Source organism: Chironomus tepperi, unplaced genomic scaffold (assembly GCF_022539635.2).
Source record: "Chironomus tepperi strain 1889 unplaced genomic scaffold, CSIRO-AGI_Ctep_v1 contig_175, whole genome shotgun sequence".
Lineage (NCBI taxonomy): Eukaryota > Metazoa > Arthropoda > Insecta > Diptera > Chironomidae > Chironomus > Chironomus tepperi.
The window spans coordinates 960139-988030 of NW_027226297.1; the positions used below are offsets into that span (position 1 = coordinate 960139).

The 27892-nt window shown below is 32.7% G+C and overlaps 1 protein-coding gene across 1 annotated transcript in view; it reads left to right on the forward strand.

Annotated features, from left to right (window-relative positions):
* Positions 1–14020: 14020 nt before the first annotated feature.
* Positions 14021–27892, forward strand: part of LOC139089157 (cholecystokinin receptor type A-like) — a 66097-nt gene continuing 52225 nt past the window's right edge. The window contains exon 1 of the mRNA XM_070638604.1: positions 14021–14729. Within this exon, the coding sequence (XP_070494705.1) occupies positions 14273–14729 (457 nt within the window). The 5' untranslated portion in view covers positions 14021–14272. The remainder of the gene's footprint in view (positions 14730–27892) is intronic.

Here is a 27892-nt window from a genome sequence, read left to right on the forward strand (position 1 = left end):
CCAGAACTAATAGTTTTGGCATCAATCCAAAAACCATCAGCATTAAAGCTTCTTCATTTACTGCATAATTGCTCAAATAAAAGACAGAAAACTATTCGCGTTCAACATGCAAATAAAACTAAAGGAAGACAAATAAAACCATTTCAGACAAGAATTTAAGACCTTAAATAATAGATGCGGGGTTGCCTTTTATCCATATTCCCATAAAAATAATTATGCTCAGGACGTTTTCAGTTATCTACTATTCACCGATTACGTGGATTATATTGCACAAAGAATATCATAGCGCTGGATCTCACATTTATTTTCATTCCATTCTTTCTTTATTACAGTCACAGTCGTTCTTTTTTTCACTTTCTGGTGATATTTTATATCAAGCAGAGTCACGCACAAAGAGAGGAGGAGAAAGGTGAGTGGGAAAGAAACGTAAAAAACGTAAGCCAGTTGTATGCAAAGTGAACATTTGAATAATAAATTTAGCTATTTTATTGTACTTTAGGTATTTTTATAGCAACAAACATAAACAAAGAGGATATATTTTAAGGCTTCATTTTTCTAGTGAAAATGTGAGAAGTAAGAAGCATAGCATATGTGACACATTTCAAGTGCTCTAATATAACAATCTGACAATTATTGCTGCTCGAGGGTTTCTGAAGGGAAATGTGATACGCAAGAGGATTTGTGGAATGTTCGAGCTATGCTGTTAGAGTTTTGTGAGCTTATTCATATTTTAGCTATGTTTATATGTAGATTGTGACTTTAAGAGCTAGTATCGTGAATATCATGCAATATTCTGTTGAATTCTAGACAAAAATGGATTATTCTTGCCTAACTTTCATAGGTAAAAAGGAAAACTTTCAGAATAGATGTCTTTTTGATCTTGTACTTTGGGGATTGCATACTTAACACTGTAGTTTTCCTTTTATGTCTTTGTCTGAGTACTGATGACTTTTTCAAGACTTTTCTTAGCTTAATGTTTAATTTACAAGGGCGTATTCAGGAGAACAGGTGGTTTTGACGGAGAGTTTTTGGGTCAATTTCTGGCTACATCCTTGTAAGTGTATCGTCTATCTCCATGATAACCCTGAAATTCTGTCACATTGCTGTGTTGCGGAGTTAAATCAGAAAAGCACAAAAATGATTATTAATTATTGGTTTGATTTCCTAAGCTTAGTCTAAGCAATGATTCATTCAAAGCTACGCTATGGTTGCTTTTATTGCCACCAAATAATAAGAAACTAAAGTACCTTTATAACTAATTTGGCAAAATGCGGATCACGATAGTAGGTGCTAAATTTAGACTTCCGTGTTCAAATCCCGACTTTTTAGATGGCATGAGATCACGCGGTAGGCCAAAAAAGCTGTCGATAGATAGTTTCACACTTGGAATTGGTAATTGGCAGCGATAGCCAGCGATAGAGCCAACTGAAGGAGGCCATGGATCACACTTGATCTGTACGGCCAGCGAAGTATGTAAGTAAGTGTTCAAATCCCATCATCTATCTAAGGATTTTTAAGAAGTTTAGATACTTCTTACCAGTATAAGATGTGAAAACTAAGAATTGGGTCACGTGAGATTTTGGAATTGGATCATAAATGTTATAGATAATAGAAGAAAAAGCCATAAATTTGTCATGTAAGGGCTTTTACAAGAATGAATCAGGATATGATATAACTCAATAATTTGAACGTCACCTGACAAAGACTCAAGTTCTGTGATCCCTAAATTTAGCATCCCATATGGATGCTACACGGATTCTATTTGATGGAGTATCCATTTGGTGTTAAGCGCAGTGTTAAAAGCTCATTGTCGTATACATCTTCATTGTATGTCACTCGAGCAAGAACACAACTGTAATGGACTACCTAAACCATAACTCACACACTATTAATTCTAATCCTCTCTTACAACCAATATTTTACAGCAATTTCCTTATTTCATTGGTTCTAATCCAGTCATTTTTCATTATAATACCATCGAACAGTATGATGACTTTAAGGAACAAGCAAAATGAGAAATTGAATGGAAAGTTTAACATCCCATCAATGATTTTATTCAACATATTTCATCCATATCTAGAGTCATTCAAATACAAGTAATTCAAACAAAGCAAGTACATACATCCTTATAAATCAGCTAAAGATTTCAAACACAGAAATCAAACAATGAATCGAACTATTGAAGCTTTTATACTTGATCCCTACCTTCTTATCTGTTTCATTCTGTTCCATTCACATCCGATTCTGAGATTCTTTTAAAAGAACTATTCTGAATTGAACGTAAAGGAGGAAAGGTCATAGATATAAAATTTATTTTATTGGCATCATGTCATGCTTTTCCAACTTTTTCCTCGTGTGACAGCTTTTAAGAAAAAAAACACTTCCACAGAATAACGAACTTTTAAATCCAAAAAAATCCAACTGGGAACTGCTGGAAGTTCTTTTTTTATTCATTTCCTTTTTTTTCCTGCCACAAAAATGCATACGGAGGTATTAAAAAAAATCCTACGTAAATCTAATTTAATTTGATAGTGTGTCGAGTATCGTTCCGTGCTTATGCTTCCGGAATTTTCATGAATTATCTTCTTCCTTGTTGTAATAACATGGAGTGTTTGCTGAATGTGCTCATTTGATGTAAGATATTATTATTGCTTGATATGATTCATGGTGAGAAGGATGGAAAAAATTCTAGACCTTTTTTTCTATTACGAATGTGTATGTAGAATTTTTGAGGTTAGGTTTTTGTTGAAGGTCTTGTATCTTGTAATTTGAGTTATGCTGTATTCTTGCCATTTATTTTTATAGATTTAATTAGAAGATAAATGTATTCAGTCCAATTTTGGTAGTTTTAATTGCAAAAAACTTTTCGAGGTGGAGAAAGCCACGTGGTTTTTGAAAATTTCAGTTTTCTTCTAAAGCAAACATCTTAAATAACTTAAAAACTATTGAAAATGCTCACAAATACAGGAAAATCACGTTTTCCCATAAAAATAAACAACATACAAGAGTTTTACTGCAACATGAATTCGTCCAAAACTGCTGCTGCTCCAAAAACTTTTCTCCTCACTTATTTAGTTTCATGTCTACGTAAAAGATTCACAAGTTCTGTTGAGATGTTTCTATCCATTTCAAACATTCGGTTAGAAGTGTCAGATGAAAACTGCTAGCCTACATTTTATTCCATTTTTCCATTTGATTACTTACAATAAAAAAAAATTCAATCTCGCACGAATGAGAAACCCAACTTAATATTTTTAGTATAAATTATGTTCCTTATTTCTTTTACTATCATGCACGAATGATCAGAACAATTGATTTATATATTGTAAGAATTATTCATATAGGCATATCCTTTGCATGAGTTTATTTTTTTATCATTTTTCCACATCCTCCAATGTTCAATGAAGGAGAATGTTCCTTTAAATTGAAAAATTTTTGCTTCCTTTTAAAGCTTTCACATTCAGTACTGGAAAGTTTTATGTCTACAAAGCCAATAATCACACATTCCCTTCCTTTTTTCTTTGTTGATGCTTGGCAAATATTGACATTTGATAATGTATAAGAAGAAGAATAAGAATAACAATAGAAAGGTTCTTAAGCTGTCGATGGAGTTTTTTTCTGTCTTCATTTACTCCTCGTTGCTCGTTTTTCTTTATTTTTTATTTTTATTATTGTGTCTCAAAGGAGACGCTTAAGTAAAGAAGATCAATCGTTGTTGATACATAAAGGGGAAGTTTTAATTCATTATTTATTTATTGCGACTGTCTGACATGCTTCTTGTTTGTTGATGGTTTAGGAAAATTTATCAGTTGAATGGAACGAGTTTATTATGCTTGTTAACATATTAATTTAAAAGATTCTTTAAAAATTATTATAAATTGAAGCTTTAAAACATAACAGAAATGTCTACTGAAGATTTAAATTCCTGAAAACCGTTAAACTTCAAATTCCTGAAAGTCGTTAAACTTCAAATTCCTGAAAGTCGTTAACCTTTAAATTCCTGAAAATCGTTAACCTTTAAATTCCTGAAAGTCGTTAATCTTCAAATTCCTGAAAGTCGTTAATTTACAAATTCCTGAAAGTCGTTAAACTTCAAATTCCTGAAAGTCGTTAAACTTCAAATTCCTGAAAGTTGTTAATCTTCAAATTCCTGAAAGTCGTTAATTTACAAATTCCTGAAAGTCGTTAAACTTCAAATTCCTGAAAGTTGTTAATCTTCAAATTCCTGAAAGTCGTTAACCTTTAAATTCCTGAAAATCGTTAACCTTTAAATTCCTGAAAGTCGTTAATCTTCAAATTCCTGAAAGTCGTTAATTTACAAATTCCTAAAAGTCGTTACCCCTTTAAATTCCTGAAAGTCGTTAATCTTCAAATTCTTGAAAGTCGTTAATTTCTAAAAGTCTTCAAATTCCCTCGAAAGTCGTTAACCTTTAAATTCCTAAAAGTCGTTAACCTTTAAATTCCTGAAAACCGTTAAAATTTAAATTTCCGAAATAACCTTCAAATTCCTGAAAGTCATTAATCTTCAAATTCCTGAAAATCGTTAACCTTTAAATTCCTAAAAGTCGTTGACCTTTAAATTCCTGAAAGTCGTTAATCTTTAAATTCCTGAAAATCGTTAACCTTTAAAATCCTGAAAGTCGTTAATCTTGAAATTCCTGAAAATCATTAGTCTTCAAATTTTAGGAAGTCGTTATTCTTCAAATTCCTGAAAGTTATAAAGTTTCAAATTCCTAAAAAGCGTTAAATTTCAAATTTCTGAAAACCGTTAAAATTCAAATTTCCGAAAGTCGTTAAACTTCAAATTCATAAAAACCGTTAAATTTCAAACTTCTGAAAATCGTTAAATTCAATTCAAGTAAACAATGATTTAAATTTAAAAAAACCTAAAATAAGCATTTTGTGACAAAACCTTTGTTTTTTTAACACAGCTCAAGGCATCTTGACATTTATTCAAGCTGTTGTCATAAATATAACAACTCAAAGAGGATTTTTATTTTAATTTCTAATGAAAATAAGCTTTCTCCAAGTAAGTAAACGTTTCAAGTGTTTCATTTTCATTTATTTTATTTCCTTTGAATCGTCTTAATTTTCATCTGTGTTGAAAGACATAAAAAAAAATCACAATTTATCATCTCCTTCATGTAACAAAAGCTACTCGACGACAAAAATTTCTCTCTTTGTGTCTCATGACAATCGTGAGATTTATAAATCAAAACAAAATTAGCGCAAAAGAAGACAACAAAAGAGATTTCTTGATGTAGTTAATTAACTCAAACGTCGTTTTATGTCTTTTTAAATGAAACATATCAGCCGGAATTAATAGAAGACGAAGAAACTAATGCTGCAAATTCTTCTGTAGATTGAGCAATGACTAATTATTTTTCAATAAGAAGAAATAAATTACAATTCTTTGTTAAGGCGATATTTGCTGTTAAGTTCTGAGACGTACTAAAGAATGGGGATTTTGGGGGTCAAACTCTATTGCAGACCAAATGCAGACTTGTATTCTTGGACGAACTTTAAGATACAGCCGAAAACTAACTGCAGGATTGTGTTTTTAAAGTGCAGGAAATGTAGGCATTCGGTTCTTAGTCAAACCTTAGATAATAGCATATTTTTGTAAATAAATCTCCATGGAAGGCAGATTTAGATTTTATTGTAGATAAACATGCTCATGAGCGTTGCACGCAGCTTACTCTGCATTTAAGAACGCTCTATTTGCCTGCTAGGAGCTAGCAATGGAGACAAACTATGTGCCAAATATCACAAAATTGCACCCAAAACTCGAACCGAGTTTCATAGCTAAAACGATAAAATAAAACAAGACCTTTGAAAGTTAGACATGACCTGAGATTGAACCTTGGACCTTTGGGTCGCATCTTTGGGCCGTAAGGCCAAAACTCTTACATAAAGACCTCTACCTTCTGCCCCTTTCTGCCAAAGACCAATGACAGGCAATGAACAGCCATTTTCCAACGCTGGGTGAAATTACAGTAGCCTAAATGGTAGAACCGGGGTGAATTGTCGTTGCTGGACATTGACTGCTGGAATGTCAACTTACCAAGTTGATACCAGGCTGATACTGGCATATCAACTCTAATTTCACTATCAATCTACTCCACCATCATTCTGTAAAGTTCGATTAATTTCTTTAATTCCTGTTTGCTATACCACATAACCTTGCAGTTGCTTCTTTATCTTAAATATTTTTTATAGATTAAACCGTGTGATTCAACAGCATGTTTCAATCCAATAAAGACAAGTCGTAATTCCCGTAACTATTTTTGTACTTTTATTCACATTCCAACAGTTTTTATTTGTACATCCTTTCTTCAAATTGTAAAACAAATAGCACGGGACTAGAAATTGCATTTTTTTTTTTTATTTCCTCACAAAGATTGTACCATTATGGAAAGTTTCTTAGTCGTAAAGATCTATTCAGAAATTAAGTAGCATTATACGAAAATTGCTTTGTTACGAGACATAACGTTGCTGAATTACGTTATATCCAAACATCCCAACAATTTTTAATGCAATTTTGAACAAAAAAGGACTCTTAATAATATACTTTTTTTGGCTGGCTGGCTAGCTGGTTTGTTGGCTGGCTGACTGGCTTATTGGTTGGCTGGTTAGCTGGTTGGCTAGCTGGCTGGCTGGCTGGCTGGCTGGCTGGCTGGCTGGCTGGTTGGCTAGCTGGCTGGCTGACTAGCTCAGTGAAGAACGAGATCTCGGCAACCAGACATCGTAGTAAGCTCTAGTTTGAAGCATTAGATCCGTGCCATCGAGTTACTCCAGTACCAATTAGTTTGGATGCCCAAATCCATACCTATGTACGTTAATTAATGATTATTCATTTCATAAACAGAAACGAAATATTTTTTAAAGCGTTTCTTTAACAAAATATGAATTTTTAGCAACCGTTAGAAAATTTAAATTCTAAAAAACCGTTAAATGATAAAAATTCTTTAACTTTTATAAATTTATTGGAAAGTGATTTGAAGCTTATTAATTTTGTAACCAATTACTGATCGCTGGGACATAAATGCGCTTAAGTTCCTCGATCAATAAAACGAGGGCTTTTGTAATAATTTTTCTCAAAGGAAACTTGTTGCATTTAAACTCGTGTAATTTGATATTCAATGTCATGAGAAAAAAAAAGCACAATTGAATTCAATTTATTTCACAAGCTTACAAAGTTTGTCTTTATTTACTGGTGTTGTAAATCTTGTACATGACAATCGACTTGTATAGTTTACTATTTGTGATAATATATACAAGTATATTTTATGTATCAAGGAGTGCAGCTTTTATAGCTCAACTATTGTTTACTTCCAGTAAGCTTAGATAATGGAAAATTAAACAACAAAAAGTTTTCAATTCTGTTAATGCATAATATATGAAGTAAGTAAGTAACTTCATCACGTAAACAATTTAAAACTTGTTCCTTATTTTAAAGCAATAAACAATTGAGCATTATGCAGCTATTTTAAGAATTTTAATCTCTTATCAACACAAAATTCCATACCTTATGACCTTGAAATTAATCTGTCGCAAAACTTTTCAGCCGTTCATGATAAATTGGCCCTGTAATGAAAAATGAATTTTGCATACCGTCAGACTCAATTTTCTTCGAAGTTCTTTCGTCTTTTACGTCTTAAATGTTGTAAACAGTCATCACAAGTCCATTCATCAATCAAGAAGAAGTGCAGAAACTTGGTTTATGACAGACATACGTTAGAGCTTGTGGATTTTTTTATTGTAGCTTTAATATTATGTGATGAGGGCTTGTACACTTGTTACGTAACGTGGAAAATTGACTTCTTGAACTTCCTTATCCTATTGTACAAAATCTCTATCTCCTGTCGACTATCCTTTTCGCAACCAAATCTCAACCCCACTCAGGCCACCCCTCCCTACTAAGCACGTTACGTAATAAGAGAACTGCTCCCCGGACTGCTTTTTCTTTAATGTAATAATTATGTAGATATAATTTCAATGAGATTATAGATAATGAATATATTATACTAAATTACTCAATAACAGGGGCGTATACTGGGGATGAGTGTGGAGATCAAACACTCCTTTCTTCTTTTTGGAACAAAATCTTCAATTTGCGTGCATTTTTTGCGAAAAAAAGGTCCAAAACTTCCTTAAACGATTTAGACAAACCCTCTATTGTACTTAATCAACCCTCAATCCCTCTTCCCTTACATGCAGATGGAAAAACATAACGGATTCAAACGAATAGAGTCAAAGATTGTACAAAAAAAAATACATCAACTGTCATTTAATATTTGAATTGTATTTACAACTTTTCTTAGTTGTTTACCCCTTTAATGGTTAATAATTTCTCTATTTATCGGTAATTGGCAGACGGAAGCCGCAATAGAGTCAGCTTTAGAAGACGTCTAAGGCAGGCCATGGAGCACAATTGATCTTTTCGACGAGCGAACTCAAGAAGCCAAGTCAAGTTTCCTTATTATGGTTGTTAGTCTTTCCATAGAAAAACTTAGTTTGTTTTTAATCTTCAAACAATAATAATCATTAATTTTCGTATATTCGTCTGGTTATTGTTTCCCGGTAGTGACTTATAAGCTCCTTCATTTACAAGTTATAAGAAGTGATCTCAACATTCTCAGAACCAGACTTTATATCAACCAGAAATTGTAACACCATGTCTTTAACTTACTGACTAAGCTAAGATCTCAAGCAGATCTTACATAAGCCTCAATAAATCCAATGTTCTAGCCAGTTGTAGGTACATTCATCTTCATAAATCACTTGTGTCAGTCCAGCAAATCGATCGATTTGTCTGGTATTTATCAAAGCAATCCATAAATCTTAACCATCATAATTCTGTTATAGAAACCAAGAGTGGATGAATTGTTCCTAGAATAATATACAAAAATAGAAAAATTGTCTGCATTATTACGGACCAAATTTCATTCATATACACGAGTTGGAATTGTAATATTATTGAAAACAGTAAAGAAAAGTGGCACAAGCATAATGTACTACGCACATCAGGAGGCATATAAAAGAACGAATATCATTGAGTGCTATAAAGGATGAAAGTATAAAAAGCAACATAACATGCATTAGATATTGCCATAATACTACACATCTGTTATACAATTTTTTTTACTTCTTTTGTGCCACAGAAGAAGATGTGAGGCACTTTTATTCCGTTTGAAAAGAAAAGTTTTTTGGGATTTCTTCTTGCATTAATGTGTTCTTTGGTGTAGGTTTTAAAGAGGAGATTTTTCCTCTTTTTTGGATGATGGTAGATGATTTAAGCGATTAAGGAAGGGATTTTTATTAAGATACTGACATCTCGGAACTTATTGTTAACCGTAGGGTCCAAATGGTATCCTTTATGTGATTGTGCTAACATTCGTGGATGACATTTGGCATTTATGTAAATGGATATAAATTAAGTTTTAGAATCTTATGTCAGTTCCCTTAGTGGGATGTAATTAAGGTTGTATCAAATCTTGTTGATGACCATGTTCAACCAACAGATCTGCACATGAGTACGATTTCTCTTAATAGACCTAGATTAAGGTCCCTTAATAGGACTAGGTTAAGGCACACTAATTTACCAGTATTAAACCTCTTAATAGACCTTGATTAAGGCCCCTTAATGGATCTTGATTAAGGGCCCCTTAATGGATCTTGATTAAGGGTCCTTAATGGATCTTGATTAAGGGCCCCTTAATGGATCTTGGTTAAGGCCCCTTAATAGATCTTGGTTAAAGGCCCCTTAATGGATCTTGGTTAAGCCTCCCTAATGACCTGGGTTGAGATCCTTTATGGATTTGCGGTAAGGTCCCATAATAGGTCCATTACTGGGTTAAGATTCTAGTTAGATTCCTCTTTCTAGGTAAGATCACTTGTTATATCCATGATTAATCGACAAACATTTTCTATTCCTTTGTAAAAGTGTCCTTAAGCATCTAGATTCCATAAAGTATAATTCTAGAGTATTCAGCAAGACGCTTGACTCAACCTTGATATGACAGCACAAAAGCCATTTATTCGAATACTTCAATTTCCAAATTTATGCATTTTCAGAAGTTTAAATATTTTAACTGCTTAATGTACGATATCAATAAGGAATTATAGCTGTGAGCAACGTTGAAATTGATCAGGATCGCTGTTCCACTACTTTTCAATTCGTGCACTTATGCAATAGCATCGTTGGAATCTTTCTTCATTACTATTATTAGTCTTGGATTGAGAAATTGGTAATAAACATGAAGTGGCATGAAGTATAAGAGGAAAACCAGCTACGATAGTTACAATGTTATTGATTCAACATCACCAATAGTTCAATATGAAAATAAATTATTCCAGATGGTATACCAAGCTATGCGGTTGCACAAAACATAAATAACACACAACTAGCACCTGGTGTTGTGTTGTCTAAGACGTCTTAGACGTGAATAAATTGTTGAAAAGTACGTCATTGAAATTGTTGACAAATTAAAATGCTAAAAAGGGGGTTATGTTGGAACCAATGTGGGTTGATACATTCGTCACTCGTAAACATGTTCACAGAATTAATAATCATAGCAGCACTAGAGGTAATTGATGAATATCCATTTAATTAGTGAATTACATACGATGGTTTCTCAGAAATCTATGTCATTAATTTTCCTGGAATTTTTCAATTGACTGGTCATAAGCTTAATGAGGAAGTCATGTTTATGTAATGGGGTTGTTCACATATTACGTAACGCTTTGATAATCGTGAAACTGAAGTGGAAGTGAGTAGAAAAAGTATTTTACGGTTCACTTACTTTACTGGCCGTACAGATCAGTTGTGATCCATGACATACCTCAGATGTCGCCTAAAACCAAATCTATCGCTACTACCCTTACCTATTTTCGATTCCAAATACGATACTATATCGCTCGACAGCTTCTTAATATGAGTTATTTGGCCGTCCACGTGATCTTTTGCCATCTTCAAAGTCTGCCTTTAAGACCTTATGTATATGTAACGCTTTGAGAGGGAGGGGAGGAGGGTCAATGAGTCGCTCTGGTCGTGTTATATAATATGCAGAACTCAAAGTCGACTCGGATTTTGTATGAAAATGTCGACTCAAGTCGATTCGACTCCATTCAAAATTCAAGTCGACTTCGACCTCTGTTAACAAGGGAACGGCCTAATGAACCACAGACCTGTATTCCTGCAACTTAGAATCACAGTCTTGTAGTTTTCGGCTGCTTCTTATAGTTCATCCAAGGGCGCAGGCCTTCATTTGCCACAATTTGTGAATACAAAAACCGAGTTGGTGTGACTAGAAACAGCGAAAAAACAGCGAATCCGACTAGACTTTCCCTGGGATCGAACCCGGGTCGTTAGAATGTTAGGCCGACACTCTAACCACTACGCCACTGCTGCTTTTTTGCTGTATTCTGTTTTGGCCCTAAAGCTCATAAAACAATATTACTGAGAAATTAAAGCCATTGATGTCATGATCATGTGCGTTGTCAATAGACCAGCATGTGGGTGTCTGGTTTATTTTCCAGAAAATAAATTTTTTCCCATTAATTTTTATCGAGATTTCAATGAATTAAACTTTAACCCTTTCGTAGACACATCAATGAAAAGTGATAAATTAATTTTTTGTCTCGTCCCCTAAAAAAACAAAGAATTTTGTAACCCTTATGGGATATCCTAACAAAACAATAAGCGAAGATTAATTTCCTCTTCATTAAAAATCTCTTGTGGGATATCCCAATCCCTTTAATTTTCAATCTATTGTTGATGATCATGCTCTCAGAAATTAATTAATTAAGTAAAGTTTATGTAAAGTCTTTAAAAAAAAAAGTCTTCATGCTGTCCACAATGTCAAGACTTTATTTCCTTTAATGAGTGTAATAATGATGAGACACACAAATTCAATTAAGGTTATTTTTAATTGTTAGCACAAGACTTGAACGGTATAATGACTTTATTTATCTTTTGTCTTCATGGTTGGTCTTAATGTCAGGAAGACTGTATAGAATGTAATTTAAAGTTTAAGTGTCACATTAGGAGATACAAAATGAGCATTTCTTTTCTTTGGAAGTCTAAGATTCTTTGATGTGAGTGCTTTGTTTACTGCACAAATGATGCCTTTGAACTCTAGTGGATTCATAATTTAACTAAGGAACATATTCATAGTTGCATGAGGCTTATTAGAGGAGTTGTATGCAAAAATTTGAGCTTTTCTAATTTTTAGGACATTTCAGTGACTGCCTTTTCGAAATCTCGGTCCTGATAAATTTTAAGAAGACATAAACTCAGTGAGTCATATCCCGTCGAACACCTCGGCATATATAGGACTAGTATAGTAGTTGACTGTTGCAATATCACCCGAAGTCATGGACTAGAGATTTAAAAGGAGAAAATTATTCGGGATCGGGTATTAAGAGTAAATATCTTCAAAGATTGATCTACTATTATGTATGAAGTAATCTTTGTGAACTCAAATACCATAGATATCTATCCGTTCCAGTAAAAGCCCTCAACAGTGAATTTACAGCTCTCGTGTCTTTCTATTGTCTAACTACATCATTCATGACCCTACATCTTACATCTTACATCTTACAATGTCTAATTCTTGGTTTTCATCATTAAATTGCTTCAGGCTGATAGCCGAAGTATCTAAACCAGGAATTTTAATTCCACACCAGCTTTCGTGACTTGCACCTTGCTAAGTGAGCTATCAAGGTACTTTTGCTTCCTTATCTATCTATCTACAATATCACAAACATATTCATGATCCCCTACTGTAGTCCACAGATCTGTTGTTTCCTCTCATGTATAATAATCATTAACTACAGTTCAAAATTGTTAAACGAGTGCATCTAAAATGTAGGAAATGCAAATATGCAGTTTATGGGTAAAGTAAAATAAATTAGAATACTAACGGGGACTATAAGTCAATTTTCTGGCTTTAATTATCAAAACCAGTAAATTACGATTTGCAAAAGCTACAGTCGTACAACTCCAACTTTCGAATTTCGAACACATCCTAGCTGTTAAACTTGTGCTTATTAGATCCAGAAGCAATGGTGTAACTCGAAATTTGCTGAGGGGATGGGGGTACTGAGGAAGGCCTTGGATCACAGTTGATCTGTACAGTCATCGAAGTAAGTAAGTGGGGAAATTGAAATTCTTTTTTTTACGAGGAAAATCCCTGCCAAATTGAAGAATTTTTTAAATTTCTTTAAAAAGTTTGACGTCCAAAATCTGTAATCACTCATCTCCTCTTGAATATGCCCCTGTCTATAGGAATTAAATCGATTCCTCACCTAGTCAATAAACATGCACCACCTAGTCAACTATTCTAACTAGCTCTCTCATTAAAAGCTATTAAATATCCGCAAATTTTAGAATTTTCCTGCATGCAAATCAGCAATGCAAACTTAGCTGTTCAACTTTATTCTAAACCTTAATTGCACTGAAAACAAGTTTTCCATAGAAATTCGGAATCCATTGCCAAACTTTTTTTTTCACTAATAGTTTTCAAATAAAGCTTCTAATTCACTAATGTATATTTCTCCCTTAAAACTTTTTCCTTTTCTAAATTCCATTCACCCCTCATTTTATTCAAATTAAAAAAAAGAAACTGCTCGTCTATTCGCCCTTAGATTTATATTATACTTTTATGCTAGTTTAAATTACATCGAGGATTTTCAACACAAAACTTTTTCATTTTCATTTCAATTGTTTCGGATTTTATATTCTCTGGCAAGAACGACTGAGTTTATTGTTCCTGAATTTAAGACATTTCCACTCTCTTGCTGTGGAAAGTCAGTCTCTTGTTCAAAACAACAAGAGAATCTCTTGAATGTTCTCAATGTTTCACATTTCAATGTTTTCAATGTTTTCTGTTAAACTTGAATGCTTTCATTGTTTTCAGTGAAACATTCAACCTTAATGTTTTAAAGGATATACATTTCATTCATGACTTTCTTACGTTTTTATAATAACTCTTGTAGTTTGATTTGAACCGCTGTTGAATCAACAACAAGAAAATTCGTGGATTAAACCTGCATCCTGTAATTCCTTTAAGAACAGAATTAAAGTATAGAAAAAGAAAGAAAAAAACGCATGAAAAATAAGAAGTGATAATAAAATATTTATACATACGCACCGTCGTACATCAATCGTGAGAATGAAAAATTATTGGATGTGACATAAAGGCATAGCAGGAAGGTGGATAGAATATATTTATGATTTTGAAGTGTGAAATTTTGAAATTTTACTTCCATGACTAAAGGAAGTTTTAAAGCCACAGCAATGGCTGAACGTGATACAAATGATAGTTGGATAAATCGAACGGATTTGTCATCATTAGATAGAATTGATTCCAGTGAATTTGTTACAATATCCCCAATACAATACCTATATGAAAATGTGACAATGACAAGTGGTAATATGTCAAGTCAAAATCATCATCAGCAACAGCCATGGATAACAATGGCATCGCGTGTTATTCCACTATATTCATTAATATTTCTATTGGCTGTGATCGGAAATTCCCTTGTCATAATGACACTTGTACAGAATAAACGTATGAGAACTGTAACAAATTTATTTTTATTAAATCTTGCAATCTCAGACTTATTATTGGGAATATTTTGTATGCCAATTACGCTACTTGGAATGTTATTGAGAGATTTTATATTTGGTGAAATTATGTGCAAACTCTTACCATATCTACAAGGTTTGTATTGATTTGAATTTCATATTTTTCATATTCACTCATATACATACATCCACAAGGATGACTTTGAGTCATCCTTTGTCAATTTTACGAATGAATGGTTGACAAGCTTACAAAGTATTATGATGTTGAGGACGAATTTTTGGGGTGGACAAATATTTATGTATTGGGATATTTGGATATTTTTCCGGCATATTCAAGTTATGGGGGTTATTTAGATGTTACGTACGAAGTGCATAGTTGGAAATTTTGGTGCCTGGAGTTAAATTTAGGCAAAATTCAATGATTTTCTGAATGGCTTGATTTGGTATAGCAGTGCTTAGATATGGAATTGTGCGCAACAGAAACGATCTTTAGTGACATTTTCAAGGATATGAAATTGATCCAAATGATCAAAAATGGTCAAAATTTATGAAAAATGTGATCGATTAGTTCCGCACCCTTGGACACTCTAACATTAATATAATTATCTGTGACAGATTTTTGATTTAAATCCTTTATTTGATGAAATCATAAGAGGCCGTTCAATCATTACGTAATGCAATGAAAAGAGCCGTGGGAAGAGTAGGCGGAGGGAGTGGCTTAGAGGTGTAAGCAAGGGTCAAAATGGAACGTTAATTTGAAAATTTCAATTTTTCGTCAAATTCTGTGCACCAACAAGATGAATCGCTTTTGAAAAATCGTGGTTGTGTCCCTTGACATGGGTTCAGAGGTCAAGCATCAACCCTTACCCCCCTCCTTCTCTTTTAGGATATTAAAAAATGATTAAATTTGTAATTTTTTAGGGGTTTTTCGTGAAAAATCTCAAATTTTTTGTAATTCATTCCAAAAAAAATTAAATTTTTCACCTCATTTCCCTACCCCTTCCCCTTCCGCTGTTATAAAAATTTTTGCCTGTGCCCCTTCATTGCGGATTTGATTTTCGTGATACTTCAAAATTAATCAGTGATTATTTGATCAAAATTCCATTTTCTTTTTGTTACCTAACATTTGAACAACCCCCAAAAGTGAATGACCCCGCATAGAAATATGATTATTCATCTACATTGTTTTGATGAAGGTTGTTGCAGAACCAATAAACCATCAGTCTGTTCAAATTAATTTAGAACCACAAAATGCAAACATTTATATGAATGACTGACACATTATATCTGTCAGAAACATAATGTGGACATAAAGGGTCATTAACTTGCATGAAAATACTATGACGATTACCTTTAGGCTGGGTATTAATAATTTTTTTGGGCTATTCTACCTTTTGGAAGGAAAAAAGGGTTCACTTTAAGGTATGATTCTGTGATGATTTAAAGGCAAAAGCTTGGTGGGAAAATGGACGAGATTTTATTTATAATTTTTATCAGCTTTAGATTGTTGTGTAAAACTGAGTGAAGTATTGTAGTGTTATAATGAATGCTTGTTTGTAAACAATTCATAAGAATACGATAAAATTGAGTCAAGAGCATCACAAGTTTAAGTGCTAACAATTGGTATTTTTGAGAATATAATCATGAGAAAAACAAGGATAGAAGGAAATGTTTTGTCCTTTTAATTTTCCGGGATGTTGAGAGATCTTGCTACGACACTGATTTAGTCATTTGTGTATGATAGAAGTGCACACTACTAGCGTAATGCTATGAATAGACCAACAAATCTAGGAAAATTGTGAATTTTAACTTCGAGAAAACGCACAAAAGCACATTCAGTTCAATGAAGTTTTGGATTCTGAAATCAACATTAAGGTATGCCGTAATCTTGGTTTTGACGATTTTTGAAGAAAAAGATTACAAGGAAGTTCTTTGAAGCCATTGCTTCGAAAAATCTCATATTCTCATTCTTGGCCTCGTTCTCATGAACCTTTAAGTGAAATAGTGATGTCTATCTGCTCGTTCACAATCTGCCATGACTCTGGATTTGAGTACAATTCAGCAAAATTTGATTCCATGCTAAAGTCAAGCTGATTTGGGGATTTCTCTTACATTTTTGACTCCAAACCCGAAATCAAGCTCCGAACTAAGGGTTCTCGAAACTGAGGCCAGATAGTTCCGCTATTGTCTTGCTTCCAGTTACGGTCTCGATCCCAAGAATTTGTCAAAACCGAGACTTTAGTTTACCCTACTATAATCTCAATTCTTGCTTTTTAGTGCTATAATCAGAAGGATTTGCATATCAGATTTGTTGTTTTTGTTTCAAATGTTTATGACTTGACTCCCCTGTCGGTCCTTTCAATTTCCATTACTTAAAAATATTTCAGCATATCCATATTATTCATATTTCAGAAAAGGTAGCTTTTACCTTTACCTTAATCTTTTATGTATTATGTATCATATTCACAATTTTATAAAGGAATTTAACATCAATAATTTTTGATAATTTAGTAAAGTTTTTGGGTAAAAGCTTTTAACAAATCACTTTCCTTTTAATTTACTTAAAGTTCCCACAGATGCCTTTAATGTAAAATCTTATCTTTCATGCCACAAATCTGCTTTGATAATTTATTGTACGCACAATTTTTCTTAATTACTTTATGACTTGATTCCATTTAATTAAAATCACATGAAAAATACACAAGCGTGCGAAAACTTCCTCATAATTTACTCTTAATAATTCGGGATTAAGGAAGTCTGGATATAATAAATTCTGAATTAAATATAGATACAAAAAAAATGTAGCAAGCATCTGTAATTCTACTAATGATTCTATTTTGTATAAAAATAAATGTTAACTAGTAAAAAATGTTCGCATTGAAGCGGAACAAAAGCGCATTTTAGATTACTTACTTACTTACTTATTTACTTTCTTGGATGGGGCGCATGGGGGCTCATCCCTTAGATTGATGATATCAAAATTCATGCTTAGGAAAAGTACTTCATTTAATCCTCAATAACTTCAGTTTGAAGTAAAATATAGCCTGACGTAGTTGTATGCCCCTTGAAACACACTATGACATTAGTTCCATATTCCGAAATGATCATTGAAAATATATGCCAAAATTCATGTTATTCGGTTGAAATGTTTCAAAGTTATAGCTAATATAATTTTATCGAAGTTGCATGCCCCTCAAAATATATCAAGGAATCAGTTCCATATTTAGAATTGGTCTTCAAACCTGCATCTCAAATTCCACAATTCATATTGTCCAAATATATCAAAGTTAGAGATAATATAATTTTGGCGTAGTTGTATGCCCTTCATAATCCAAAATTGCGTCGGTTGCATATTCAGAAGCAGCCTAATAACAGTCACTTGTATTAGCCATAGCTTGAAAAGTACGCGACCAATTCCAAAATCCTTTCTTGTCTCAGTTCCTATATATAGAAGCTATCATCATGCCAAATTTCAGGACCCTCCAAGTTAAAGTAGATTTCAGTAGATAGTGGAACAGACTGTATTGCAGACAAAGCAAGAACATTATCGCTTCTCAAACTGAAAACTGTAAGATGCGCTAAAAAAAAGAAGAAAAACAAAATAATGAAATAATATTCAGTAATTAAATAGAGCAACTCATGCGAATCGTACCAGCTGGAATATGATGAAATAATAAATGAGCCGAAATTTTTCTTTTACTTGTGGGGATGCTGAGTAAGGAGTTGAAAGAAAAACAAGAAAACAAGAAAAGAAAATATTTTTCTCGTAAAACTTTGGCGTATTTTTGTCATAATTCAGAATAAAAAACAAAACTTTTTCCTCCTTAATGTCATCTGATGGATTGAAGACTGAAAATGTGTGAAATTTAAAATTACTTTATGTATATCTAAAGTTGAAAGCATGCGTCATGCTTATAAAGAAGCAACTTTTTTGAATATTCGGATGTTTTACTGGGTTAGTAAATATAATAAACAAGTTTTATTCAGTTTGAGCTTGAAAAGAGTCAATATTAATTCAAATTTAAATGTTTTGTGAATGTTTGTGAATTACGTAATGCTTTGCTAGCAAGCTGAGACCAAAAGCTCAAAAGCATGCACATCTAGTCTCTAAACATTCTAAGAACAGTGTGTGGTCGTCTCAAATTCGAATTTTTCGATATTAGATTGTCGAAAAATTCGAACATTTCGAACTCAACTTATTTTAAAATACAAATTTCCGTTACGAAGAAAAATGAAAGCAACGGTCAAAAAAAATTTGAATTTTAACTACAAAATATATTTTAACGGTGGTTTTTGAGAAAGCCACACTCTGTCTATGAACTTGAAGATTTGCATCCAATAAGGAACTCCACTTCCTATAATCACTCTTCTTCACTTCAAATTATCATTAATAATCGTATGATGATCCATCTTGTACACCTGCCTTGATTTGAAGCATGAGTGGTTCTCTAATATAATCGTACGAGCACTAAGATACTACAAGACGATTTTAAGATTTTAAGATGAAATATTACGAAAGATTATTAGTTTTTGGAATATATGCTTGTTATATGTCAAGTGATCTTACAGCAACTGCATATAATATCTACTATCTATCATAATTGATGGTTTTGATGAGAGTTAATCATGTAATTGATATGAATTGATTTTTAGTATTGAAACTGATCATTAGTATTCATATATTTAGCTCTTACAGCCAAGGTGTAGGAACTCGCGAAAAATTTCAAAAAATCCAAGGAATTCCTGACTTGATTTTTTGACATTCCAAAGTTGCCAGGACTCCATTGGAGTCGTACTTTGGAGTTCAGTGGAACTCATCTCCTGGAGCTCGCCGAACTTTGAACTGAAATAGCCTTGAAACTTCATACTAATTAACATAATTTTGATTTGACTGCATCCAAAAGCAACTTGGCGTAATCCCGATCGGCACAAATTGAAATGTTGTGAGTCGTCGACGTGGTGGCAACATTTCAATTTGTGCCGATCGGGAATGCGGGAATGTCAAAACAGAGAATCTGTAAAGCTTTGTGATGTGGCCAGTAACAGAGTCAGATTGAAGGTCTTTGTTATAACCTAGGTTTCAAATTCGGATCATGGTTCCAGTAAGTAAGTAATATGACTGCATTGCTGAAAAAGGAACATTTGTTCAGAATAGCTAAAGGTTTTTTTTTTGTTCAGAATGGGAATCGAACCCGGACCCTACAATTTAATATCGTATTTAATGCTCTTACCACTAAGCTATCGGGAGTTGTTTGAAGTGCTTTACAAAATGCCAATTTAGACCATTATTTGACTCTGAAGATTTCTAGACAGTGAATAGAAACTGATGTTACTTGGATATTCCAACAATATGCACATGAATAATGGATATCGATGTCTTATGGGAGTTTTGGTTTTGTGATTCTTTCCGAACTTTTCACGCCTTTCTTAAAGCTTCATTCGAACTTAAAAATTTTAAAACTAATAGAAAATTCAAATTTAAATTCTCAAAAACCGAACAAAAATTGACGTAGCTTCGACAAGCTTATTCATAGACTATAGTTCATATTTTGTACACCTGACAAGTAATTTATACAACATTATGCTATCTATGTCTCAGGTTTCCGTAATTAATAATTAGTATATCCTTTTAATTGTGTTTATCTTCATTCATACTACGCATTTAGACAATTATTACGTCGTTTACGTTGAATGATTCATAGAGGAAGTTGGGTATTACAAATATTTGACACTATTACTTAACAAGCTTTTTTGGCTGTTGATCTTTACATAAAGATAATTGGGAATGTGTTAAGGAATTCATTTTTTGGCTTAATATCTTACAGAATTGAAGTTACTGACTTTAAAAACTGATTCCAGTGCTCGAAGTCGACTCAAATTGTATATGGAGCTAAGTCGACTTGAGTCGACTTTTCCATACAGAATCCGAGTCGACTACGAGCTTTTATTGCTTCCATGACTGAATCTAATAATCATGCTTCCATTCATCCATTGTTAACCATTTTAACATTGCATCCGATTACCTTTTAATGCATAATTCTGATTTTTAATGCAATCGATTTAAAATTATAGACAATGACCTAATTTATCTATTATTTATATCTACCGTACGCGATAAATTATTCAATTTTTCCACAATGCCCATGCCCACAAAAAAAAAAAGGCTTTGACTCACGGGATATTTTGATTACAACTAAAATTAATGCTATAATTAGTTTTGGGTTAGCATGTTATAATTCTAGTCACGAAACTGAGGAGATCTACGTAGATAACATAATTAACTATAGACTATAAATTCTGGGAGTAGATTAGAATTTTATTGCTGCATAAGACACATTAAGTTAGTTATTTGAAAATTATTGGATTTTTTAATGATGAAGGGTGATGATGTAAAGTAGAACGAATATAAAGGAAAGGCGAGGAGCTTTTGATGATTTTAAGGTCATTTTAATTTTTAATTCAAAAGACTGAGAGGAAGACCGAAGAATTTCTGAATTGGAAAGGACTCTAGAGTCCTGGAGATCTCGAACTGGCTGGGACAATTTAGTGAACACGTGTTTTAAGTACCCCTCGCTCATCCTTCTCTTCTTCCTTTTCGGTAGCAAAATTTGTTATGGGAACATTCGTAATGCTTAGAGGGAAAGAGGACAAATCCGAGTCGGCTTCATACTCATCCACAGATGAGCTGTTCTCTTATTACCTCTGTTCAATGTTTGGATTGCGAAAATTTGGATTGGGAGGCGGATTACGAAAGGTTTAGGGGTCTATGATTTGCCCCTAGATTAGGCCTGAACTAGGGCGTTTCGCGGCAAATGATTCTTTAACGATAGGAGGTACGCCTTAGACCACTGCCACTCAGTAGACCTTCAATTTGTGATGGGATAAGAACCACTCCTTTGATGACCCTATTGTCATGCTTATTGTATTTAGTCTACAAAGGTAGGCTTCGATCCTCGTTTCCACTGCATATGCTTTAAAAAAGATTAACCAATTTCTTCTGTCAAGTCTCGAACCCTTGACCGCTTGGTTAGTATTGCAATAATTTAGTCCCGAAGTACGAAACCATTCCCCCATCGAGCCACTTAGACTCGGGTGAATCAAAATTCTATTACATTAAAATTGCTCAAAAATCGTTAAATTAGAATAAGATTCAGATCATTTAAATTCTTTCAAGCTTCTTATTATAATTCCATAAATTGTTAAAATTCACCAGATAATAACATTCCGCTACTTCTTACACAATGTTAGATCTGAAGGTTCATTCTACATACATTTTGATATTTTTAGAACAAGAAATATTCTCTGATATCCCAAAGCGACCTTCAAAAGCTTTTACATTATTCATCTCTACATTTACACACCCCAACAATGTGTCGTTCACAAAGCTATTCACACACAACAATGTAGAATGGAAAACAGCTTTCATAAAATATTAGTTCTTTAACTTGTAACAAAAAAAAAAATGCTCTCAAATGACCAATTTCATTAAACGTCAACAATGGATTTTCATACGCTACGCTCGAACGATCTTTATGTTAAGCTCTGAATCGATCCACTTGAAAACATTAAAAAAATGTCATAAAAAAGGAAATGACAAACGTTTCGAGGAAGTATTGCTTTTTTTGTTGAATTGGCAGGTTGTCGAATTGATCTTAATTCTCAGAAAAGCTACTCAATTTTTTTAGGCATAATCATGCTTCATAAATTGAAGGAAAAGTGACTTAGCTTTTATATTTTTGGTCATGGCTGTATTTCCACTATGTTTACTTTAAGACAAACTTTCCAGAAATAGAATTATAATTATTAAGAAGAAGTAAGTCTGACGTAGCATCGGGTCGAATTGCCAAATTCTATCCGACATGCTTCCTACGTATAAATATCATAAAAATAAAAACCACATAAAAATAAACGTAAAAAAAGAATAATAAATGTTTCATATAATGCAATAATGTGAAATTATTTGATGCGTAGCTGTCAGGAACATTGCGAGGAAAGAATTGAAATGTTTCTGTCTTGTTTTCTCATTGATTGAGTTTTTTTTTTTTTGGAAAACAATAGGAAAGTTAACGCTGTCAATAAATATTCAATATTTTTGTTATGTAGTGGGTATGCATAAATTTATCGTAGTAAAAAGTGAATAGATTATTTTATTTGTTCGGACATATAATAATTAACTGTTTATTAATGCATATATTTAAGTGCTGTTGGACATAAATGGTAATGAAAACACAAAGGGGCTCCAAACTATGTTGAATAATATCTTAGTACAATAAACAAGGGGTGTCAAAATAGTCTAATTAATTTTTAGTACAATTTTTAGTACATACAAGGGGCTTCAAACTAAGTGGAATAATGTTCTTAGTACTTGCAAGGGGCGTCAAACTAAGTCGAACAATATTTTAGTACAAATTTTAATACACACAAGGAGCGTCTAGCTAAGTCGAATAATGTTTTAGTGCAAATTTTAGTACTTGCAAGTTATTTTAGTACAATATTTAGGACACACAAGGGGCTTCTAACTAAGCCGAATAATAATTTTAGTACATACAAGGGGTGTAAAACTATGTCAAATAATATTTTAGTACAATTTTTAGTACGCCCCTTGTGTTAATATAAGTTGAATGCTATTTTAGTACAATTTTTAGAACACAGAAGGGGCATCAAACTAATTTGAATAATATTTTAAAGCAAATTTAAATTTTGAATTTCGAAATTGTCTAAAATTGCACATTTAAGTACCTTCAGGACCTTCACAACATGTTTAAGCTGTAAACAAACAGAAGATCATTAATTTGGTAAGCAGTTATGCACAGTAAGGTTCAAAATATAATCAAAAATTTGAATTTAAAAGCTTTTTCAACGGACAACATTGCTTTTCAAGCTGGTTAGCTTTTAATTATCACCTCAGTCTTCTTAAACAGACTTTAACTTCAATCTTACTATTGATTTTTGTTGACATATTGCAATGTTAAGTGACATATGGCAAGGATAACTTCATGCCAATTTCCGCACAAAAATCGTCTCCATTCAAATAAATATAATCCATTACAAAGCCAACGAACAGAAAAGAAAACAAACAAAACGATAGCATAGTCAAAAAGTACTAAAGAGTACCAGCCAAAGAGCAAGCCATTTCGTCAAATTCTATAGTAAAATCCCAATTCCAACAATAAACTGAATTTCAAATACGAATTGTGATCATGACAATAGAATATATGAATAAGTTAAAAGCGCGTGAAAAAAGAAAGCACATGGAAATTATACGATATGGTATCGTTTGCGATATTCTGTAATGGTTTGGGGGTTGTTCGTGGGAAAAAAATATGTAAAAGCTAAAACAATCCATGAATGGATATGTAGCAATATTTTTTATTTGTGTGATTCTTGTGGATTTTCATATTTACTAACATAAAAAAGAGAAATTCAAATGTGTTTAAATCAAATTTTATCTCCTTTTTCTCATGCAAAACTTCACATGAACGATGGAGTACATATAAGATGTTCAAACACATTCTTTTCTTTACTTTATACATACGCGGATATGAGAGTTTTGCCCTTGTAGTAAATTTTTTCGTAATTATTGATGGCTGCAATTTCTAAGATGATACAATTTTTGAACTCTGAGATGACAAAACTTTTGAATTCTGAGATGACACAAATTTTGAATTCCGAGATGACACAAATTGTGAATTCTAAGATGACACAACTTTTTAAATCTAAGATGACAAAATTTCTGAATTTAAAATGACTCAATTTTTGGCATAATTTTTGAATTCTGAGATAACAAAAATTTTGAATTCTGAGATGACACAATTATGTGTTCATACAAAATTTATCTTTTTATTCATATCAATATTCCAAGATGACACAGATATTTTATTCAAATAAAATTTCAAAATAAGAAAGAAAATTTCAAATTCTAATTAATTTTATTCCAAAATTTCATTGCTGAATGCCTTAGCTCATCAGCACATCTGAAGCGTGTGTGAAATTTCTAAATTGAAAAAAGTAAAATCCATTACCATTTCCGAGTAAGTAACTTCATGAACTCGATGAAAATAAGAAGAAGTATCGTAACTCAACTTTAGTACATCTTATCTACAATAAATTCTATATTATTGGCATACCCGAGGGACACAAATGTTGAATGGTCTATTATGGAGCTTTTGATATTTTGATAAAGCTCTTTATTGGCATTTAATGGAAGTTGGCTCTGTGTATTTTCCTTATGAGTGTCAAATAGCGACTTCCAAGTGGTGATAAAAACAGAGTTTTTAAAGTTCCGAAATAGAGCTTTAAAAGCTCCGGAATAGAGCTTTAAAGGCTCCGGAATAGAGCTTTAAAAGCATCGAATCCGAACTTTAAAAGCTCCGAAGCAGAACTTTGTGAAATTTATGTCATCTCAGAATTAAAAATTTCGTCATATTGTCACTTTGTGAGCTTTAAAAGCTCCGAATGTATTTTGAAATGTATTTTGAATTCTGAGATGACATAAATTTTGAATTTTGAAATAACACAACTTTTAAAAGCTTTGAGTGATCCAAAGAAGAGCTTTGAAAGCTCCGAAGTTGAGCTTTCAAAGCTCCGATTTAAAGCTTTCTTCATGTGTTTCGTTCGGGATTGAAACATACTTATCTGAAATCGATGAAAAATAAATTTAATGAAATTTAACGAACTGTTTAATGATCTTTGTGAATTCGACACGTTTTTCCTCTTCTATCGACAATTTGTACAATATGAAAACTTTTGAGCCATCAATATCAGCAAGAGGAAGTGCTTGTTATTTGCAATGAAATAAAAAAAAAAATCAATGATTTTCATCATCACAAAAAATTGAATGATTATGTTGAAAAACATAACAATACAAAAAACATTTCTGTAAATCCAATAAATTGAAATATATTTTTGATTTACGAATTGGAATCGCTTTTATGTACATGAATATATATTGATATAATAAAGTTATTTATTTTTTGTTTGCCAATAACAATTTTCATGAAAAATGCTAAAAGGTTCTTGTTTGGAATTTATGAACGAAATAAATTCTTTAATCATCAAAAATTGGGTCTGTCATAATCGTCAATTGCCTGCAGAAGTGTTCGAACAAATGTCGCATAATTTTTACATCCTTCGTGTGAACTTTTTTGTGATCGAATGTTGACAGCCAGAAGGTTTTGGAAAATTGGTGACATTTACGACAAGTTACTGAATAATCAAGTTTGTAGGTGGAAGAATTCATCGGAAATTAAGTGTTTTTGGCATTGAATCAAATGCTAAAGTTTATGCTGCTCGGAATTCTGTAAGATGTTATGCTTGAGACACATTAAAGACTTAATATTTAGCTGAAATCTTTCAAAATAACATTGTAAAAACAATTTTTCTTTAAATTTTCAAATTTTTTCCGTTAAAAAGCTTAAAAAAGCTTAATCTTTGTTTACAATCTGAAATTTTAATTATTCTTCAAAATTTAGCCTTCCTGGACATAACTGCTTATCATATTAATGATCTTCTGTTAGTCAACAGCCTCAAGTTATGTATTTACCATGACATGAGCTTGTAAAATGTCCAAAAAGTACTTAAAATTGCAATTTTCACTATTTTTATGTACCAAAATAATGAAAACCGTTAAATCTTCAGCTTTATTTCCATCTATCTCTTCCATAGCATTTTGTTGATCCATTTAAATTTTACTTCCACATGACATTATCAACATTCCTCCACAACACCGTCAGAATTTTCAAAAACTCACAAATTACGTCTTTTGTTTTACATACCTGAATATCCATATTGTAGTATGAATAGATAACAGTCGCAGTTAAAAAACATGTCATATCTCCAAATGACTATGCAAAATCTGAAAGTCAACTGAAACAGATAAAATTCTTTTCAACAAAGTTTCCTTTTGTTTTTTGCGTCCAAAATAATATGTAAATTTAATTTGTGAAAATTCCAAAATGGGAAAATTTACTTTTCCTGTGATATTAAGGCTGTCCCGAGCAATACAGATGGAGAAGGGTCTGACATGGAGTTTTGATGGATCAAGCTAAACCGTCAATGGCAGCCGCATATGCTTTCCAAAACGCTACGGTGCTTTAATTACAAAGTGTAACGTAAGAAGAGTCCCTCGACCGCGTGGAAGTCAGGAGATATTTTTCATACTTACTTACTTCCTTGACGAAGGCGCACGAGGGTCCATTGCTGCATTTAAAGTTCGTCGTAAGCTGGATCAATTTTTTTTTAAAGCTACCAAATTTCCGAACGTTCCAGAAGCTGCCTTTTTTTGGCATCCCTATGGCCACCTGGAAGTCGCCTTCAAAATTCCGTTTCGGACCTTTTTCCATTTGTGTCACTCGGGTTCGTTCTTCTCAATTCTTCTGAATTCTCCCACTTCCTCAATTATTCAGTTTTCTGCGATAAAACAATGAACTCAGAACTTTTTTTTTACCTTGTATAGCAAAATCCCTTCCGTTATATTCAACAATTGTTCACAACTTTTTTTTTATCAATAAAAGCACAGAAAAGCTTGATGCGGAGGTGGTAAAAATAAAAAGTCTTTGAAAAAATCCAATTTTCTTCTTGAATTTTTTATTTAAACTTAAATTGTCAAGTGCCGGTAAGATGACAAGCTGTTCTAAGTAGGAAGGCTCTTTGTAGTTGTGTTTCCCCTCTTCAAAAACATGCCAAAGAGAATAAACCAATTTTCTTTTGAATCATCTAGTGCAGGAGTGGGCAACCTGTGTGATGTGGCACACTTTGGAGGTAAGCTTGGACCGAAACCGTACACGGCGTACGGTTCATGGCATTTCTAACAATTTTTGTCGTTACACTAGTGCAGTGGTGGACAACCTATGTGACGCGACACGATGTGGTTTCGCTCGAGGCTTTCTATCAAGATGTGCCGTGTCGCTAATGTGTCACTAAAGTGTCGCAACACAAAGGTTGCCCACCCCTGACCTAAAGCTACAAGCCACAATGACAAAGTTCTTGAGAGAAAACTTCCATTATGATTTTATGATTTTTATGATGAAAAAGGTTGAATGCTTGCTGAATAATTTGTCGTTTGACTCTCGAGTACGATGTGAAAATTATTCTTAATTATTCATCGACTAAAATGTTATAAAATAATTTTAATTTTTGGTTAAAGTTTTTAATTTATTTATAACTGGGAAACAATCACTGTGGAACTGCTTATTTGAATTGAATTAAAAAGGTGTAAGTTGATGTAATTTTCATTAAAATTTAATGTGATCAATTTATGGGTTTTTGATCCCTAGACAATATATTTTGTTGAGGATATGA